We start from the raw sequence: 20,811 nt of genomic DNA, 5'->3' as shown, positions 1-20,811 counted from the left end.
TCTATGCCCAGCACATTCTTGAAAACGAGAGGCAACTCTCTATGTATTACTTCCTGGTAAAGCATTTTTATAAATAAATAAAATAAATGTCATGGGGTCCCTGCAGTGCAAGACCCCATAATGTGGTGGCTACATCATCGGATCCCTGGAGCGCCAGACCCCATAATGTGGTGGTTATGCCATCGGACCCCAGGAGCGCCAGAACCCATGTTATGGTAGCTAGGTCATGGTGCACTCAAAATGTTAAAGGATAGTGATATATCGATATATAGATATGGGAAAACGACAAACAAAAGCGCCAACTCCGTAGCACGTAACTGCTTAAAAATAAAGATGCATTTATTTAAAATATCAGCAACCCATAAGAAATGCACTTACAGGATTTTAGACAGAACCATTCGTGGGAGAGAAATCTCTATTGAGGTCATCAACGCTGGTAGGGGGAGTCCCAGGTAGGCAGAGTGGAGGTACACAGCCTGTAGCCACAATAAACTCCTACCACGAGTAAGCAGCAAGTTGTAGGGGCATTCAGTGCCTTCACGTCCCTCTCTCCTGCATGCAGTAATTGCCAGCACTCGAAAATACCGCCAGCTAGAGCGCAAGGACGCCGGGAACTCCAGATACACAGACACAAACGCGATGACGTCACCAGCCCTATGCGAGTCCCCTGACGAAGTCGCCTTAGAGTGACGAAACGCGTAGGGCTGGTGACGTCATCGCGTTTGTGTCTGTATCTGGAGTTCCCGGCATCCTGAATGCCCCTACAACTTGCTGCTTACTCGTGGTAGGAGTTTATTGTGGCTACAGGCTGTGTCCAAAAAACAAAAAAACACACACACACACACACACACACACACACACACACACTGTCACACACACTGTCACACACACTGTCACACACACTGTCACACACACTGTCACACACACACAGGGGGGGGGGGTTACATACATTAGCGGGGCTCACAGTCTCTTCCCCACCGGTCCCGGAGGCTCCGCCTCTCCCTGTTTCCCGCGCTTTCACCCCCCCCCCCTCCACGTGGGAGCTGCCGGACGGGTGAGTGAGCGGCCGGACGGGTGAGCGGTCTTCACGTCCCCTCACCCCCCTTCACCTCCCCTCACTCACTTCCCCTCCACCCCCCCGGCGCCGCTACAGTCAGCGGGGGAGCGGAGTGATCACCTCCCCTCACTCACTTCCCCTCCACCCCCCCCCCCGGCGCCGCTACACTCAGCGGGGGAGCGGAGTGATCACCTCCCCTCACTCACTTCCCCTCACTCACTTCCCCTCCACCCCTCCCGGCGCCGCTACACTCAGCGGGGGAGCGGAGTGATCACCTCCCCTCACTCACTTCCCCTCCACCCCCCCCCTTAGCGCCGCTACACTCAGCGGGGGAGCGGAGTGATCACCTCCCCTCACTCACTTCCCCTCCACCCCCCCCCCCCGGCGCTGCTACACTCAGCGGGGGAGCGGAGTGATCACCTCCCCTCACTCACTTCCCCTCCACCCCCCCCCCGGCGCCGCTACACTCAGCGGGGGAGCGGCCACAACACGCTGCCTCCCGCCTCAGATCCACGTGGGGGCTGCCGGACGGGTGAGTGAGCGGCCTTCACCTCCCCTCACTACACTTCCACATCCCCTCCACCCCCCCTCCACCTCCCCTCACCCACCCCTCACTACACTTCCCCTCTCTTCCACTTCACCCCCCCCCTTCACCTCCCCTCCACCCCCCCTTCACCTCCCCTCCACCCCCCCCTTCACCTCCCCTCCACCCCTCCCCTTCACCTCCCCTCCACCCCCCCCCTTCACCTCCCCTCCACCCCCCCCTTAACCTCCCCTCCACCCCCCCTTCACCTCCCCTCCACCCCACCTTCACCCCCTTTCACCCCCCTTCACCTTCCCTTCACTCCCCCTTACAACCTCCCACCACCTCCCCCCCTTCCCACCACCTCCCCCCTCTTCCCACCACCTCCCCCCCCTTTCCACCGCCCCCCCCCTTCCCACCTTCCCACCACCTCCCCCCCTTCCCACCCCCTCCCCTTCCCACCACCTCCCCCCCTTCCCACCACCTCCCCCCCCTTCCCACCATCTCCCCCTTCCCCTCCTCCACCTCCCCCCCCTTCCCCTCCTCCACCTCCCCCTTCCCCTCCTCACCTCCCCCCTTACCCTCCTCACTTCCCCTCCTCCACCTCCCCCTTTCCCCATCCCCCCTCTTCCCCCCCTCCACCCCCTTCCCCCCTCCACCCCTCTTTCCACCCTTCCCCCCTCTTTCCCCCCTTCCCCCCTCTTTCCCCCCTTTCCCTCCTCCCCCACCTTTCCCCCCTTTTCCCCTCCCCCACCTTTACCCCCTTTCCCCCTGCACCCTTACCTCCCCCCCTTCACCCTTTCCCCCACCTCTCCCCTTCTCCCCCCTTCCCCTCCTCCCCCACCTCCCTCTTCCCCCTTCCTCTCCTCCACCTCCCCCTTCCCTTCCTCCCTTCACCTCCTGTCACCACCCCCCCCTTCGCCTCCTGTCACCCCCCCCCCTCCCTTCACCTCCCGGCAACCCCCTCCACCTCCCGTCACCCCCCTTCACCTCTCCCCCTTCACCTCCCCTCACCTCCCCTCACCCCCCCTTCACCTCCCCTCCGCCCCCCCTTCACCTCCCCTCACCATCCCCCACCACCCCCCCCTCACCACCCATCCTCACCTCCCCTCTGCCCCCCTTCACCAAATACTACCTATTACGCATTTACGTCCCGGGCAACGCCGGGTCTCTCAGCTAGTTTTAAATAAATGCATCTTTATTTTTAAGCAGTTACGTGCTATGGAGTTGGCGCTTTTGTTTGTCGTTTTTCCATAGATCTAAAGTGGTTGGCCATACCAGTCTTTTTAAGCTGCCAAGACGCTCCCTGGATCTGCTACTGGGACTATACATCTCTCTGGATTTCTTCTGTTTTTTTGAGTGGAACATTTATTTTGGACTTTTCTTATTACTATCACGTTATGGTTTGTAGATTTAATTAGGTTAAATTGTGTTTATTTTATTATTAATTCAATTTATGTGTCAATATAATTTATAAGTGTCACTTTATATCCTCCATATCCTCCTTAGCGCTACTTAATTTTTTTGTGTTGTTTTTTAATATATAGATATATAGATATATAGATATATATATAGATATATAGATATAGATATATATATCTATATATATATAAAACTTTGTGTAATTGGCTTCTTTAGAAAGATTCAATTCCCCTAATGTAACCGTGTTACCTATTTCTAACTTGTGAAAAATGAATATAAATCTAGCTGTCAGAGACACTGAAACAAAGTCTATTAGCTACTTATGTCGATCTGTTTGACTAATGATGCCACCATAATTACTTTGTAAACAAAAGAATAAAAGCTAAGCCAGCAATGTTGAAGACTATATAATGTCTTGGTGAGAAGATAATTTGCCAAACAGGCTAAAACTATTTGTTTACCATGGAAATATTGAAAAATTATTACTTTAATATACTTACACTGCTTTATATATATACAGGTTTATTTTAAAAAAAAAAGGCACCAATCCACAAAATTTAATCCATTTAACTTGTCGCTTCCTTCACTTTGGTCCTAGGCAAATACAGTCACTCCTCCTCCCTCTGCCGGTCACCAAGTGCCTGATTAAACACCTCTGAAAAACACAGAGCAACCTTCCCCGCCCAAAACACACACACACACACACACACACACACACACACACACACACACACACACACACACACACACACACACACACACACACACACACACACACACACACACACACACACACTCAATCAAGAGACACAGCCCATCAAGACACACAGCCCACCAAGAGACACAGCCCATCAAGAGACACAGCCCATCAAGAGACACAGCCCATCAAGAGACACAGCCCATCAAGAGACACAGCCCATCAAGAGACACAGCCCATCAAGAGACACAGCCCATCAAGAGACACACGCCCATCAAGAGACACAGCCCATCAAGAGACACAGCCCATCAAGAGACACAGCCCATCAAGAGACACAGCCCATCAAGAGACACAGCCCATCAAGAGACACAGCCCATCAAGAGACACAGCCCATCAAGAGACACAGCCCATCAAGAGACACAGCCCATCAAGAGACACACGCCCACCAAGAGACACAGCCCACCAAGAGACACAGCCCACCAAGAGACACAGCCCACCAAGAGACACAGCCCACCAAGAGACACAGCCCACCAAGAGACACAGCCCACCAAGAGACACAGCCCACCAAGAGACACAGCCCACCAAGAGACACAGCCCACCAAGAGACACAGCCCACCAAGAGACACAGCCCACCAAGAGACACAGCCCACCAAGAGACACAGCCCACCAAGAGACACAGCCCACCAAGACACACAGCCCACAAGACACACAGCCCACCAAGACACACAGCCCACCAAGACACACAGCCCACCAAGACACACAGCCCACCAAGACACACAGCCCACCAAGACACACAGCCCACCAAGAGACACAGCCCACCAAGAGACACAGCCCATCAAGAGACACAGCCCATCAAGAGACACAGCCCATCAAGACACACGCCCATCAAGACACACGCCCACCAAGACACAGCCCATCAAGAGACACAGCCCATCAAGAGACACAGCCCATCAGAGACACAGCCCATCAAGAGACACACGCCCACCAAGAGACACAGCCCACCAAGAGACACAGCCCACCAAGAGACACAGCCCACCAAGAGACACAGCCCACCAAGAGACACAGCCCACCAAGAGACACAGCCCACCAAGAGACACAGCCCACCAAGAGACACAGCCCACCAAGAGACACAGCCCACCAAGACACACAGCCCACCAAGACACACAGCCCACCAAGACACACAGCCCACCAAGACACACAGCCCACCAAGACACACAGCCCACCAAGACACACAGCCCACCAAGACACACAGCCCACCAAGACACACAGCCCACCAAGAGACACAGCCCATCAAGAGACACAGCCCATCAAGAGACACAGCCCATCAAGAGACACAGCCCATCAAGAGACACAGCCATCAAGAGACACACGCCCATCAAGAGACACACGCCCACCAAGACACACAGCCCACCAAGACACACAGCCCACCAAGAGACACAGCCCACCAAGAGACACAGCCCACCAAGAGACACAGCCCACCAAGAGACACAGCCCACCAAGAGACACAGCCCATCAGAGACACAGCCCATCAAGAGACACAGCCCATCAAGAGACACAGCCCATCAAGAGACACAGCCCATCAAGACACAGCCCATCAAGACACACAGCCCATCAAGACACACAGCCATCAAGACACACAGCCCATCAAGACACAGAGCCCATCAAGAGACACACACACACACATCTAATGCTAATAATATCTTCACTAGAATACTGCGTATCCACAGCAGGACAGCAGCTCCCAGCATCCTGTTACAGGAGACTGTCGCAGACACCAGCACACACTGGTGTATTAGTGGCCTGGAATTGGATGCACTGGTACAGTATAGTCCTATAGATTTTGGGGAACGGGAATATGTTACCCCCTCTCTAACACCAGCTTCTGATGCAGGACTTGTGGCTCTATCTGCAGTGAGCAGCCCGTTCCCTACATTCCCACCTGTGCTTAATCGGCTTCTCTGCTGCCTTCCTCCTGAATTTGTGGTAGATTCTAAGCCCCCCCCCCTTACTCTCTCTCCCTTAATTGGTTTCACAGGGGGACATTTAAATAAAACAACAAACATTTCAATAAAAATGGGCTGCGCGGTTAAATATGCGTACGCACGAGGCCCGGGGATCGTAGGGAGCGGGTTAGAATTGATCGGAGCAGTGTTTGGCCTATCCAGAAATCTTTGTTCTGCGTCTCTCCCCCCCCCCCACCCACTACCAATGCTTCATCCTGCAGATCACCCATCATAATCAGACCTATAAAGGGACTGATGAAATCTATATGATGACGTGAACTTCATTACAACCTAACTCGCACACGTGCGCGCGTTGTACTGGCCAACTAGATCTAGGTCACAATGTTTGAATGAGCCAGTCCTGTTCTTGTGCTTTCATTTCTGGTCTGCCTGCCACTTGGGTACAAAAGATCTAAAGAAAAAATGGCGGGGTCATCACGAGACTGGACTTGTGAATGGTTCTTGTTAGGACTGAAATGTCAATCCACAATTAAAAATCACATTTCCTGTGAGTGTCTGCACCACGTTTATGTGAGTGAGTGTGCGCTCGTCTGTACGCCTGTACCTGAGTGTGTGTGCATGAGTGCACACACGCTGGTGTCTGTATCTATGCGAGTGTGTGCCCGAGTGCCTGCGTGTGTGTGTGCGCACATGCCTGTGTGAGCGCATGCTTGAGTGCGAGTTTGTGTGTGTGCACATACCTGTACCTGTGTGAGTGCATGCCTGTGAGAGTGTGTGCCTGAGTGCCTGTGAGTGTACACACATGCTGACCTATCCCTGCTCACCTTGGTGATCTTTGGGACAGTGCAGCGGCTGTTGGAGGCGCCATCATGCATCCAGGGGCTTTCGTACATGGGGCAGTTCTGCCGCAGAGTGCACTTCTTGTCGCTCACGCACCAGCCGCACTCAAAGCGAGGGTCCGACTTCAGGCACAGACCGCAGCTCTCCCTCAGGGCTGAGCATTTGTACAGGTGAGCTGCGGGGACAAGGGAAAGCAGGTAAAGGCCTCCTTGCAAATCTCCTTGGGGACCAGCCGACCGTTAGGGTCACGGCCCAACTAATTAGCAACGCATTACCAAAGAGCTATAAAGAAAAAGTAGTGGCATTGTACCACATGGTCTGTGTTATAAAACGCCAAACAGGAGACGCCCCCTTCCCCCACCAAACGGGAGACGCCCCCTTCCCCCACCAAACGGGATATGCCCCCTTCCCCCACCAAACGGGAGACGCCCCCTTCCCCCACCAAACGGGAGACGCCCCCTTCCCCCACCAAACGGGAGACGCCCCCTTCTTCCACCAAACGGGAGAGGCCCCCCCTCCACACCTCAACAAATGGGAAAGGCCCTGCCCCCTCACCAACGGGAGAGCCCTCCCCCCCCCCACACCTCAACAAATGGGAAAGGCCCTGCCCCTCACCAAACGGGAGAGCCCCCCCCCCCCCTCGCCAAACAGGAGAGCCCCCCCTCGCCAAACAGGAGAGCCCCCCCCTCGCCAAACGGGAGAGGCCGCACCCCCTCGGCAAACGGGAGGCCCTCTGCACTCACCTTGAATGTTTTGGGGGTTATCGATGACAAAGTTTCCGTTCCACACCACAGACAGGTTGACGGGCAGGTCACTGATGTCATTTCCTTCGTAGTTGTACTGCAAGATAAGAACACGGACAGTCAGCTGCTGGTTCTCAACTGTATCCGATGACGCAGCCCCTTTTAAACACCGTCACTTTAAAAAATAAAAATAAAATTATAAACAAAATAACTCTAAAACACAAGGCAGATCCAACAACTGAGCTAGTACGTTAAAAATGTGTTAAGAAAACCAGCAAACACAAAAAAAAACTAATAATGCAACAGTTTATTCTGATATGGAACTAAAATTATTGCATCTCCGCTTTCACGAACCGCGCTCCCACTGCAAAGGCAGGTACATTCCCACAAGACTCATTGTTTTTATTGGCCATTTCAATCCTTCCTAAACTTCTCCTAATTGGTGTCTCTGTGCGAGGCCCTCAATAAGACAAAGCCACCTTCAACGGAGCCAGACTCCGGGCCCCCAGGGAGCCAGACTCCGGGCCCCCAGGGAGCCAGACTCCGGGCCCCCAGGGAGCCAGACTCCGGCCCCCAGGGAGCCAGACTCGGGCCCCCAGGGAGCCAGACTCCGGGCCCCAGCATTCTCCGGAGAGAATAACAAATGCTAAGAAGGATTAGCTGAATGATTCATGCTCAGCTTTGCTATGGAGCACTGAAATAAGCGGTTAGTTCCTTCTGTTAATGGACTCTGTGTTGTAATAAAGAGAGAGCAGATTCCAAACTGAGCACATCTGCTTTCATGGCGTCCTCTCGGAAATAAACCCCCTTTCAGTAGGGTCAGCTACACATCATAGAGCATTATGCATCCTTTTTGACCCCATTTTGCAGAGGTGTCTATTGCAGTAATGTCGGCAACACTGCGTGCAAAGTAATGCGCGAAAGGGTTAAGTCGGCGGTTGCCTCCTCTCCCCGGTTCCCCCTTGAAGTGCTAAGGCATGCAGATAAACAGCTGCTCTTATTTACAGCGCTCACATGGGTTCGAATGCAGACCGGCAGCCAGAGAGGAGACTATAACATCCAAAAGGAGACGGCAGCAGCTGAAGGCAAGAGGCAGATGGAACGGCCATTTTTGTGTATTATATACAGTGCGTGCAGTCATTCTCTGCAGCTCTTTATATTGCAGCCTCTCAGTCCTCAGAAGATGAACCCCCGTCCCATACAGAAGCAGCCTCCACCTAACCTGTGAACCCCCGAGGCAGCTCACGGCACCCGTAGCAAGCAGACACCAGGAGCAAGTGGCAAGAGGAGGGGAGGTGGGGGATAGGGGGGAGGGATGGGGAAATTGGCAGCGAAATGTAGCCGTGAAGAGCTGAGCGCCATCCTAAGTGAAATTGGCATTTTCAATTTGTAATCTGACATGACTCATTTGGGACCCTCGCTTCGCAACGCATCCCAGCCTGCAGCTGTCCGGAGCGGTAATGTGCATCCCAGCACCCCACCTCCTCCTCCCCCCCCCCGAAAACCAGATCCTCCTAATGGGAGACAGGTAACTCCTTACGTCCACGATCGGATTGAGAGAGGGAGGCTTGTACCCTTTAACTGCCGGAAGCACCGGAGGGGTCAGCAAAAAAATGTAAAAAATCCGCTTATCTACAGGGTTGCAGGAGCGGCTCAGGGAGTAAAGGCACCGACTGCCCACGCCGACTGCCCACGCCGACTGCCCAGCGACTCAGAGTGAGGAGCATGACTCAAATCCTGGGCTCCTTGTGACTTTGGGCGAGTCACTTTATCTCCCTGTGCCTCAGGCACCAAAAACATCGATTGTAAGCTCCACGGGGCAGGAACTTGTGCCTAATTTTTTTATCTGTACAGTGCTGCACACATGGTCAGCGCTACACAAGAAAAACGTATATTAAAGGCTTTCTCCCCCTGGACTGCAATCCCAATCAGATCATTTGCAAATCCAACAGCAGCCTGGCAAGTGACCCCGAATATAAACCAGTGTTGCTATCTTGTATCTCTGTATTACACACAACCATTGTGTTTCAACACATTTGCAATCAGACATGCGCTTTTATTACGTCACATAAAAAAAAAACGTGACAGCCCAGAAGTGTGAGATAACGACGCTGCGGTGGCAATTCCCAGAAGAAAAGGGATGGGGGGCAGAAGGTGACGCGAGAATCCCGGCGTTGCGGCTTTCTACTCTGCTCACCGCCACAGCAAATAAGATTACATTCCCCCCCCCCCCCCCCCAACAAGAACCCAGGGATTACCCTGCCAGACACATTAACGCAGGCGGATTAACACAATACGAGACTAGTTTGCAAAGCGTCCCGGACACGTGACAGGAGAATGGTTACTTTGCGTGTCACAGACCAGGCTGGGAGAAGCCGCACTCAGCACTGGGTATATATTGAGAGGTGGGAGACTACGGTATAGATTTATACGCTTGTAGTGCAGAGAGGGTCTTACGGAAGAGGGAGGCGTAATTCCCAGGATTTACAATTACAACAATTGATTAACATTAATTACGCAATGGGACGCAGGTGTTGGGACGGAATTTTAGAAAGATTGAATATATACTGTATGTTGTAAAAATAGGAGTGGGAAGAGACTGTCTGAAATAAAACCCTTTGTATTTTAAATGCAAGCGGAATACATTTGTTAATAACAAGAGAATACAAACTAAAGGGTTATTCTGGGTGTGAAAATAAATCAAAAGTATTGCTACTATATACACCCTTCAGCCGTCACACCACTGGTGCTTTACATTTTGCACCGGACGCTCTGCCCACTGATTACACCGGGATGGACCTTTGGACCAGAAATGTCTCTGCCCGGGAAGACGTGGTCGGGACTTGAGGAAAGCGACTTCCAATATCTTCTAAGACGGGGCATTAAAATCCGTGTCCAACCATATTACAACTGTAACTAGAGCTGGGAAAATGCTACACAAACCTAATGATAAAGGTAAATCGGAGAAATACTCACCCACAAAGGGCAATGCATGGCAAAATGCCCAAACACTGCTAACTTTTTCAGAGCAAAACTAGACAAGATGATATGTATGTATATACACATATGTATGTCTATTTATATAGTGCCATTAATGTACATAGAGCTTCACTGTAGTGATACACGTGACAATCATATAAATAACAAATCATGGGAATAAGCGCTTCAGACAAATGTAACATTGTGGAAGAGGAGTCCCTGCTCCGAAGAGCTCACAATCTAATTGGTAGGAAGAACGTACAGAGACAGTAGGAGGTCATACTGGCAAATGTGTCTGCAGGGGGGCAAGCATGATGTATCATGCGTATAGTATTAGCCACGGTGCTACTCATATGCTTCTTTAAGCAAATGTGTCTTAAAGGTGGATAGAGAGGGTGCTAGTCGGGTATCGAGGGGAAGGGCATTCCAGAAGTGTGGGACACTCAGTGAGAGAGGTTTAAGACGGGAGAGGGCTTTAGATACAAAGGGGGTAGAGAGAAGACATCCTTGAGCAGAACGCTAGTGTCAGGATGGTGCATAACGAGAAATTAGGGCTGAGATGTAAGGAGGGGCAGAGGAGTGTAAGGCTGCATTTATAGTGACGGCGACGGTCGCTGGAAAATCAAATAGAGATGACTTCCAGCGATCGCGACCAATCCGTCGCCCCGCGCTTACTATAAACTCACGCAACAGCGGCAATACATTTATTTTGCAGCAACGACGCGTCGCTGTTGCCGGCACTATAAGCGCAGCCTAAAGCTTTAAAAGTGAGTAGAAGAATGGAGTGTGGGATGCGGGATTTGATCGGAAGCCAGGAGAGGGATTTCAGCAGGGGAGCCGCTAAGACAGATTTAGGAAAGAGCAGAGTGATTCTGGTAGCAGCGTTAGGATAGATTGTAGGGGACGCAGGTGAGAGGCAGGAAGGCCGGACTGCAGGAGGTTACAGTAATCGAGACAGTAGAGAATGAGGTCAGAGTTTAGCAGTCGGGGCAACAGAGGAAAGGGCGTATCTTTGTAATATTGCGGAGGAAAAAACGACAGGTTTTAGAAACGTTTTGAATGTGAGGGGCGAATGTGAGAGAGGAATAGAGTGTGACCCCTAGGCAGCGTGTTACTGGGTGGATGATTTAAAAAAAATAAAAATACATACACACACGCTTCAGTATTAGTTGATATCAATTGTTAGTCCAAATAAAAGAGGCATCACAGGACAAGCTTTCGAGAGTTATCCCCTCTTCCTCAGGTCAGATAGAGATATACATACACACACACACACAGATATACACACACACACACACACAGATATACAGACACACACAGATATACAGACACACACAGATATACAGACACACACAGATATACAGACACACACAGATATACAGACACACACAGATATACAGACACACACAGATATACAGACACACATAGATATACATACACACAGACACACAGATATACATACACACAGACACACATAGATATACATACACACAGACACACAGACATACACACACACAGATATACACACACACAGATATACACACACACGATATACACACACACAGATATACACACACACAGATATACACACACACAGATATACACACACACAGATATACACACACACAGATATACACACACACACAGATATACACACACACACAGATATACACACACACACACAGATATACACACACACACACACACACACACACACACACACACACACACACACAGATATACACACACACCACATAGATATACACACACACAGATATACACACACACACACACGTTAGTAGAAAATGATGTGTTACAGGAATTGGAATGAAACAAAAAAAAAACAGAGCAATTATAAAATGGAGAAAAAAAAAGGGTAAAAAAAGGTCACTGACGATATTAGGCTATTTTTTGGCATTTTTGTCCCTGACCCTTTTTCATTGGGCCCCTTGGGTGGAGAGGTTAAGCGAAAAAATAAATTAAATAGGAGCTCAATTGACCGGTGCGCCAACATATCTGGATGTTCTTGCAGCATCCAACTCGACATCTGGAAGAATTACACATCACGCCCTCCATCAAGAGCCACACATCTGTTTCCAGGGATGACATCATGCCCATGAACAAACCAGCAATGCAGAGCATGCTCCTGGCACTGCGTTAACCATTCTTACTGTACAGAGACAGATCATTCGTACAGCACACCTCATCGCATCGCCTGCAGATGTCCGAGATTAACATGTTTCACTTGGAGAGAAAATAAAACCTAATAATGATCTGGTCAACCAAAGAGCCGTTATCTACTTCAAAAGAAAGATCTAAACCAGGAAGACCATGAAAATAGTTTCCAGATCACCAAGGCCAGAGTATGCAATTCATGTTGTGTGGGCCACTCCAGTCCTCAAGTGCCACCAACAGGTCAGGTTCACAAGATATCCCTGCTTCAGCACAGGTGGCTCAATCAGTGGCTCAGTCAAAGACAGCACCACCTGTGCTGAAGCAGGGATAGCCTGAAACCTGACCTGTTGGTGGCCCTTGAGGACTGGAGTTGCCCACCTCTGTAAGAACCTGTGTTTCTTGCTTTTAATGTGCCCCTGTCTCCACTTCCTGTGCGAACACCGACAAAACAGGAAGTCAGGCGTTTGTGCGGTTTCGAGCGTCACTGAGCAGTAAACATGGAGCACATACAATGGAAACCATTTAAATAAAAAGAAAACTATTGGATGATGGATATAAAGTGTGGAGGGGAGTGGGGGGGGGGGGGGGGTGTTGAGTGTGTGTTTATTTAAATATGCCTATACACATCCATAACGTAAACAATGTGGGTGCTGATGAAGCCATTTTAAATTTGACATATATTTAAATGATTTTTTTCAACTTGATTTTGCTTAAAAATCCCAACAGTCTTTGCCATCTCTGCTTATATTTTATTTAACGCAGGAATCGTAAATCCACATTGTAAAACTTAATGTGCTCACATGCATATGTATCCGTCAGCAGCATATGGCAAAATATCAATCCCAATTTCATGCCATAAAACATCCACAGGCCCGGGGCGGGGAGGAAGAAAAGTTTCCTGCGCAGAGTTTCCTGACGAATAGCCATCATAATAATCGCATTACGCTCACCGTGTTATATTTATAAATCGATGCAAACACGCAAGTCGTTGTGTGTGTAAGAATACACACCCCGAATAAGCGTTAAAAACTCCAAATAAAACAATTCAGAAAAGATCTATTTACAAAGACAATCAATCAGCAGAATAAGAGAGCTAAAGGACCCTCTTAGAATAAAGCAGATACCATTACTTACACCTACTTGACCTCATAAGTGGAAAAATATGTTGGCAGTGGTAAATTAACTGCAAGCTTTGGGGCAGGACTCCTTAAGTCGGCAAATTCTACATGCGATTTAGTCATTAATAAAAGGATTCTAGATACAAAGTTGTTTGAAAGGTTACAAATCAACAAACTAAATGCACGACTTTGATTTAGGTTGTTTCGGATTTTACTAGTGTCGCCTCCGGAATTAATTTGGGAGTTTACCCGGAGCCGTGTTATAACATCAGAGAGGTGCCCCGCAGGATGCATCTTCCCAGGCACGCTGCAAATACATATCCCAGAAAATAAAATAAAAAAGCAAAATAATGGAGGTGGGGGGGGGGGGGGGAAGAGCTTTCCGCTAAGTTGTTGCAGCGAGGGGTGTGTTTCAGGATCACACGTAACCGGACGCAAGCAACGCAGTCCGACCGTCCTGGCAGGCAAGGGGTTAAACGAAGATGGTCGTATGATATCATTTGTATGTGACACAAATGTTCGGCGCACGTGTGTCAAAGCTCCAAGCTCCAATTGCCCCAAAGCAATGCAACAGATAACAGATGTGGCACGGACATATCACACGCGTGTGTCCCCCCCCCCCCCCCCCCCCCCCCACCCTCCCCTTTCCGTCTCACAATCCCGACTGAACATAAACACGCTACATTACAAAGTAACACCACAACTGTACAAAGAGATGCCAACACAAAACTCATCATCTGGGATTCTGCATAGCTGCAGGGGAACAAAGCCCCTTATACAAATAATATGCAGGAAGTGTGTGTGTATGTGTGTGTGTGTGTGTGTGTGTGTGTGTGTGTGTGTGTGTGTGTGTGTGTGTGTGTGTGTGTGTGTGTGTGTGTGTGTGTGTGTGTGTGTGTGTGTGTGAATAAATGAGAACAAGGCACTTCGTCAGGTAAACAAAGGTGGGTGCAAATCCTGTATGAACAAAATAGGCAATACGATACCATGTGAGCGAATATCAGAGGCAGCACTCCAAAAAGTAGTCAAAAAAGAATTGTATTAGTGAGACATCATATCCAACGTTTTGGTCCTACACACGGGACCTTTCTCAAGGTGATGTGTGTGTATGTGGCGCACATGTGTGTGTGTGTGTGTGTGTGTACACAGACCCCCCCCTATATATATATATATATACACACATACACACACACACACACACACACACACACACACACACACACACACACACACACACACACCACCCCTATATACACACACACACACCACCCCCTATATACACACACACACACACGTGCAGCGGACGTGGTATTGATGCAGCTGTGCCCTATTTCTCTCAGCTGATGACCTCCGCTCCCTGTGAGCGCTGGGGGGCAGGCGGTAACGTACCCGCTGTCTCTGCGGAGCCCGGCTGCAATTCATCATCATTTTATCTGCAGGAATTTAATTGGATCCTATCAAATTCTCCCGATTCTCTCTCCTCACTTTAAAATGCGGCTGCGGGCAAGATAAATGTGACGGCTGAGTGAGAGAGGGAGGGGGGGAGGAGAGAGAGAAAAGAGGGGGGGGCGGGGAGAGACGGGGAGCGCGTGGTGGGGGGGAGAGCGCGAGGAGGGGGGAGAGGGGGTGGATTGGGGAGAGCACGAGGAGGGGTAGAGGGGGGAGAGCACGAGGAGGGGTGGAGGGGGGAGAGCACGAGGAGCGTGGAGAGCACGAGGAGCGTGGAGAGCACGAGGAGGGGTGGAGGGGGGAGAGCACGAGGAGGGGTGGAGGGGGGAGAGCACGAGGAGGGGTGGAGGGGGGAGAGCACGAGGAGGGGTGGAGGGGGGAGAGCACGAGGAGGGGTGGAGGGGGGAGAGCACGAAGAGGGGTGGAGGGAGAGCGCGAAGAGGGGTGGAAGAGAGCGCAAGAGGGGTGGAAGAGAGCGCAAGAGGGGTGGAAGAGAGCGCAAGAGGCATGGGGGAGAGCGCAAGAGGCATGGGGGAGAGCGCAAGAGGCATGGGGGAGAGCGCAAGAGGCATGGGGGAGAGCGCAAGAGGCATGGGGGAGAGCGCAAGAGGCATGGGGGAGAGCGCAAGAGGCATGGGGGAGAGCGCAAGAGGCATACGGGGGAGAGCGCAAGAGGCATACGGGGGAGAGCGCAAGAGGCATACGGGGGAGAGCGCAAGAGGCACGGGGGAGAGCGCAAGAGGCATGGGGAGAGCGCAAGAGGCATGGGGAGAGCGCAAGAGGCATGGGGAGAGCGCAAGAGGCATGGGGAGAGCGCAAGAGGCATGGGGGAGAGCGCAAGAGGCATGGGGGAGAGCGCGAGAGGCATGGGGAGAGCGCGAGAGGCATGGGGGAGAGCGTGAGAGGCATGGGGGAGAGCGCGAAAGGCATGGGGGGGAGAGCGCGAGAGGCATGGGGGAGAGCGCGAGAGGCATGGGGGAGAGCGCGAGAGGCATGGGGGAGAGCGCGAGAGGCATGGGGGAGAGCGCAAGAGGCGGAGAGAGAGGGGGGAGAGAGAGAGAGAGAGGGGGGGAGAGGGAGAGAGGGGGGGAGAGGGAGAGAGAGGGGGAGAGACAGAGAGGGGGGGAGAGACAGATAGAGGGTATGAGAGATGGAGAAAGAGGGGGGAGAGACGGAGAAAGAGGGAGGAGAGACGGAGAAAGAGGGGGGAGAGGGAGGGGGGGAGAGACGGAGAGAGAGGGTGTGTGTGTGTGTGTGTGTGTGTGTGTGTGTGTGTGTGTGTATTTGTATTAATATACAAGATACAGGGATAGACAAAGGCCCAGGTTTATGGAGCAGACTGCTGCCTTAAGAGACCTTAGCCCCATTTACCTGAATGTGCCGCCTTCCACTGCCAGCAGGTGCTTAGTCAACATGGCCCTAAATACATCCAGCATAACGTGTCATTGATGCTGCAGTGATTCAGACCTGTCCGGCAATGTAAGGGTTACTAAAGCGCACAAAATACAGGTTTAAAGTAAATGGAGCCTCACTCTGTGTATGATGATCCTGCAGTCAATAAACAAGCAGGTCAGAGAGATGGTTGACTGTGCACTTCTTACATTCCCCAGGAGAGAAGCCGCAGCGCTGTAAGGAGAGAGGCAGCCAGCTTGCACCAGCGTCCTTCCCCGGAGACCTCGTCTATCAATACATTAGATCTGTATTTTCTTGGCTGGAGAGCTTTGCAAACACAATTAATCTACTGAGGTTTGGCGAAGCGAACGCGTTCCATGGATTTCACGCCCTCATCGACCTGGCCTCCGCTGTGTGCTCACCTGCAGCGAGTGTGCAAGCTCAGTGGCACACGCGCACCACTAGACTGACTACACACACGCAACACTGACCGACCACACACGCGCAACACTGACCGACCACACAAGCTAGACCGACTGACCACACACATATGCTAGACTGACCACACACACTATTCTGACCAACACTCCCCCCACACACTATTCTGACCAACACTCCCCCCACACACTATGACATACTGACCACACACACGCACGCTATACTGACATACTGACCACACACACGCACACTATACTGACATACTGATCACACACACGCACGCTATACTGACATACTGATCACACACACGCACGCTATACTGACCGACACACACACACACACACACACACAAGACTGATCAACCGACCACACACACACGCTAGACTGACCAACCACACACGCTAGACTGACTAACCACACACACGAGCTAGACTGACTGACCAACCATACACACACGCGCTAGACTGACCAACCACACACACGCTAGACTGACCGATCTGGTAGTCAGTGGAATTTGATTTTGAGAGACGGTCTCCACATGTGACTGGCTATTAGCCAATCAGGGAGCATCTCCGCCTGTGACGTCACGGGACTTGCAGACAGCGACGTCTCCAAAATCTAAAATACAACTTTTGCAATGGCGACGGCGGACGTCAGTCGCGTCGCCGGCTGTATAAGCGCAGCCTAAGCCTCACTGCTGACTTTTTATCCACATAGAACCACCCAGTCAGCCATCTTAACTTTAAATGTTATATTCTAACATGCTTTTTACATACAGTACTGATGTCATGTGAACTTCTTCTGAACATATAAGGAGATTAAAGCTTCTTGCACTGAAATGGTTACTTCAGCGTATCTTCATTGGTTAAATGGCTGGACATACAGTTTAAGGAACATGAAACCATAGTATAACCTTGTGTGTCAATTCGGGTTGTTAGAATAGATTTGACCATGCCTCTTACTTAGAGTACTTCCCATGTAATGAGATCTACAGAAACATTGTAACAGCTTTACCCTCCAATGTAACCGAACATACAATCAGATATAATATATACATGAAAGAAAGATCAGACAAGTATACTGTATACTTATGACATTCTGGCTTTGATAACAGATTAATTCACTACAATATAATTATTCTTAAATTGGATTGATTACAGATTCAAAATACATGTGCGAGTTTATCCGAGAGGAGTTCCCTCACTCCATGCAAATCAGAAAAGCATTTACTCACATTTCCAAATCGTTGCAAATACGATGTCGTCATTTTGTATATTTAAATATAAGAATAGGTTTCATTTATTGGAGTGCTCCTGTCCGTTTTTGTATCGGCTTATTGATAGTTAGCGGGGATTAGCCTGTACTCCCCTGACAGTACCAGGACCTCCATCATAAATGACTGGATTTGTAATTAGTTTCTCTTCCTTTTTCATTTGTGGAACGGATATACTGTATATGTATATACACACACACACACACACACACACACACACACACACACACACACACACACACACACACACACACACACACACATATAAACACACATATATATAAATATATATTATATATATTAATATATATATATATATATATATATATATATATATATATATATATATATATATATATATATACACACACACACACACACACATATATACACACACACACATATATACACACACACACACATATATACACACACACACACACACACATATATACACACACACACACACACATATATATACACACACACACACACACATTTTTTTTTAGGTTCTCTTAGTACCTTTCAAACCTCTGCATGAAAAAACGCACACACAGGCATTTACAAACATCTAGTTTAAAGATCACCCTAAAACAGATAAGAAATGTAACCCTGTGTGAACCTGCTGAAAGCTCACAGTGGTTATTCCTTCCTACCGCAATTAGCAGGGTGCCAGCTTTGCTCTCAATGAGGCAAAGGAAACCAGAACCCAATGGAGAGGTTAATAAACTGGAATTACCGAGTCCAGTACATTACTAACCAATTTATCTCCGGTTTCCTGCCAGGAGCAGGTCTTCATTAAAAATGACAGTGAATGATGTTCCATGGCCGAGTGCTTTCATTTTATGTTGCTCTACTGTATGTACAGAGGGGGCTGCAAAGCCATCATACTGCTCCTGGGATCAAAACCCTCTGGCATACAGCTGTATACCTGCTTTTCCTAGATATACAGGTCCATATTTATTAAGCTGTTCTATGCCATAAGGCAGGAGTGGCCAACTCCAGTCTTCAAGGGCAATCAACAGGTCAGGTTTTAAAGATAGCCCTGCCTCAGCATAGGTGGCTCAATCAGTGGCTCAGTCGAAGACTGTACCACCTGTGCTGAAGCAGGGATATCCTGAAAACTTGACCTGTTGGTGGCCCTCAAGGACTGGAGTTGGCCAGCCCTGCCATAAGATGCCTTCTGATTACCGGAAGTCACCGTAAGCAGCTGCTCTTTGCATCAGTCGTCCAAAAGAAGTAAATGTCCTACATTCCCCCGTCTCAAAGAACGGTGTCGCCCACTGAAATCCCCTTTGGTCTGATCACAGCGGCTGTCCCTGTATTAAAAGGCATGTCAAACCTCACTAATGTTCTGCACGTCCCACTGATACAAACCAGAACTTCGAATTACACTGCATCGTGGGGAGAAAGGCGCCCCTTGCAATCATTGTAATAAGTAACCACAATAACGGAGGAGTCACAGACCCCATTTATATTCCCGTTTGGCTGGTGTAGACAGTCATGTCACATACATGTAGCAGCAATCTATGGAGGTCCTATCACACATGTGGCACCAGTCTATGGAGGTCAGATCACACACATGTAGCAGCAGTGTGCGGGAGGTCTTACCGACGTGTTCTGACACTGTATACTCGTGCTGTTGAAGCGCAGGGCGGTGACCCGCGTCACACTGCCCGGGATGTGGAAGATACACTCATAGTTACGCTGGCCGGACTGAGGCTGCGGGAGGTTCTTGGCGGTCAGGGTGATGGGTTTCACCACCCCCACGGGGATGTAGATCTGTGTGGAGGGCAGAATCTGTGGACAGTCCTGCAAACCAGAGAGAGAGAAGAGGCACAGTAAGCAAAGGGCAGCTCTGACCCATTAACCCACATGGCATATGAAGGGGAAAAACACAGCTCAAGCTTCTTGTGAACCTTAGGTTTGTCTATCCAGCCCGGGCTCCAACATTACTCAGTTTATAAGCTGGTTAACCGTGTAATCCCTTCCACAGTGTGTTCTAGACACATCTTCTTACATATTCAGCACTTGGCTTTGAGGTTTTCGCATTTTGAATTGAGCAGCCAGGAAAAACATTATTTGCATCCGCTCTATAAAAATATAAAACAAATATATCTGGAGAGGAACAGCATAAAAAGAGAAAGGTTCGTGTCACGGCGCAAAGCTAAAAACATCTTTACTGGAAAGTGATATCAACAAAGTGCAGTATCAAACAGCATCTTTAAGTGCAGTGCTGTGCACATAGTCAGTGCGAAACAAAACCCAACTATAATAAAGGAGCAAGACCCCCAACTGAGCGGAAAATACCGATGCACTGCAGGTGTGCGACCCCCAAAATAAACCACTGAGAAAAACAAGAGCCAAGAAAAACGAGGAATACCGGCCTGGTCAACTGCACACGATTCATAACAGATCAGTCTAACGGTGTACAGAGTAGTGGATGCAGGGGGCAGCCTCACAGAGGGTGGTGATGTGGACACGTAAAATGATTATTAGGCGAGGAATGAAAGCCACGTCAAAAATGTTTCAGATTGAACTGGGCAAACTAGGTCACCCAAATGCCGCGCTCCAGGTCTGTATAAATGCAATGACACCACAGATAAGGGACATCATGGCTCTGGTCATTTAGATGAAACCGTCTTGTTATTCAAAGACAGGATACCGGGTCCTTTCTGTGACCAGAGCGAAAGAAATACACACACACACACACCTAAATTGCCACTACAAACAGAACAGGG

General features: G+C 49.8%; 1 protein-coding gene across 6 annotated transcripts in view; it reads right to left on the bottom strand.

Moving 5' to 3' along the window:
• PLXNA1 (plexin A1) overlaps window positions 1-20,811 on the bottom strand; it is a 256,653-nt gene that overhangs the window by 53,881 nt on the left and 181,961 nt on the right. For all 6 annotated transcript variants that reach the window (XM_075574585.1, XM_075574582.1, XM_075574587.1 and 3 more), the window contains 3 exons: window positions 19,682-19,882; window positions 7,247-7,343; window positions 6,488-6,678 (listed from right to left, as the gene is read on the bottom strand). In XM_075574585.1, coding sequence (XP_075430700.1) covers window positions 6,488-6,678; window positions 7,247-7,343; window positions 19,682-19,882 — 489 coding nt within the window. The remainder of the gene's footprint in view (window positions 1-6,487; window positions 6,679-7,246; window positions 7,344-19,681; window positions 19,883-20,811) is intronic.

Source organism: Ascaphus truei, chromosome 17 (assembly GCF_040206685.1).
Source record: "Ascaphus truei isolate aAscTru1 chromosome 17, aAscTru1.hap1, whole genome shotgun sequence".
Taxonomy (NCBI): Eukaryota; Metazoa; Chordata; class Amphibia; order Anura; family Ascaphidae; genus Ascaphus; species Ascaphus truei.
This window is presented reverse-complemented; position numbering and strand designations above follow the sequence as displayed.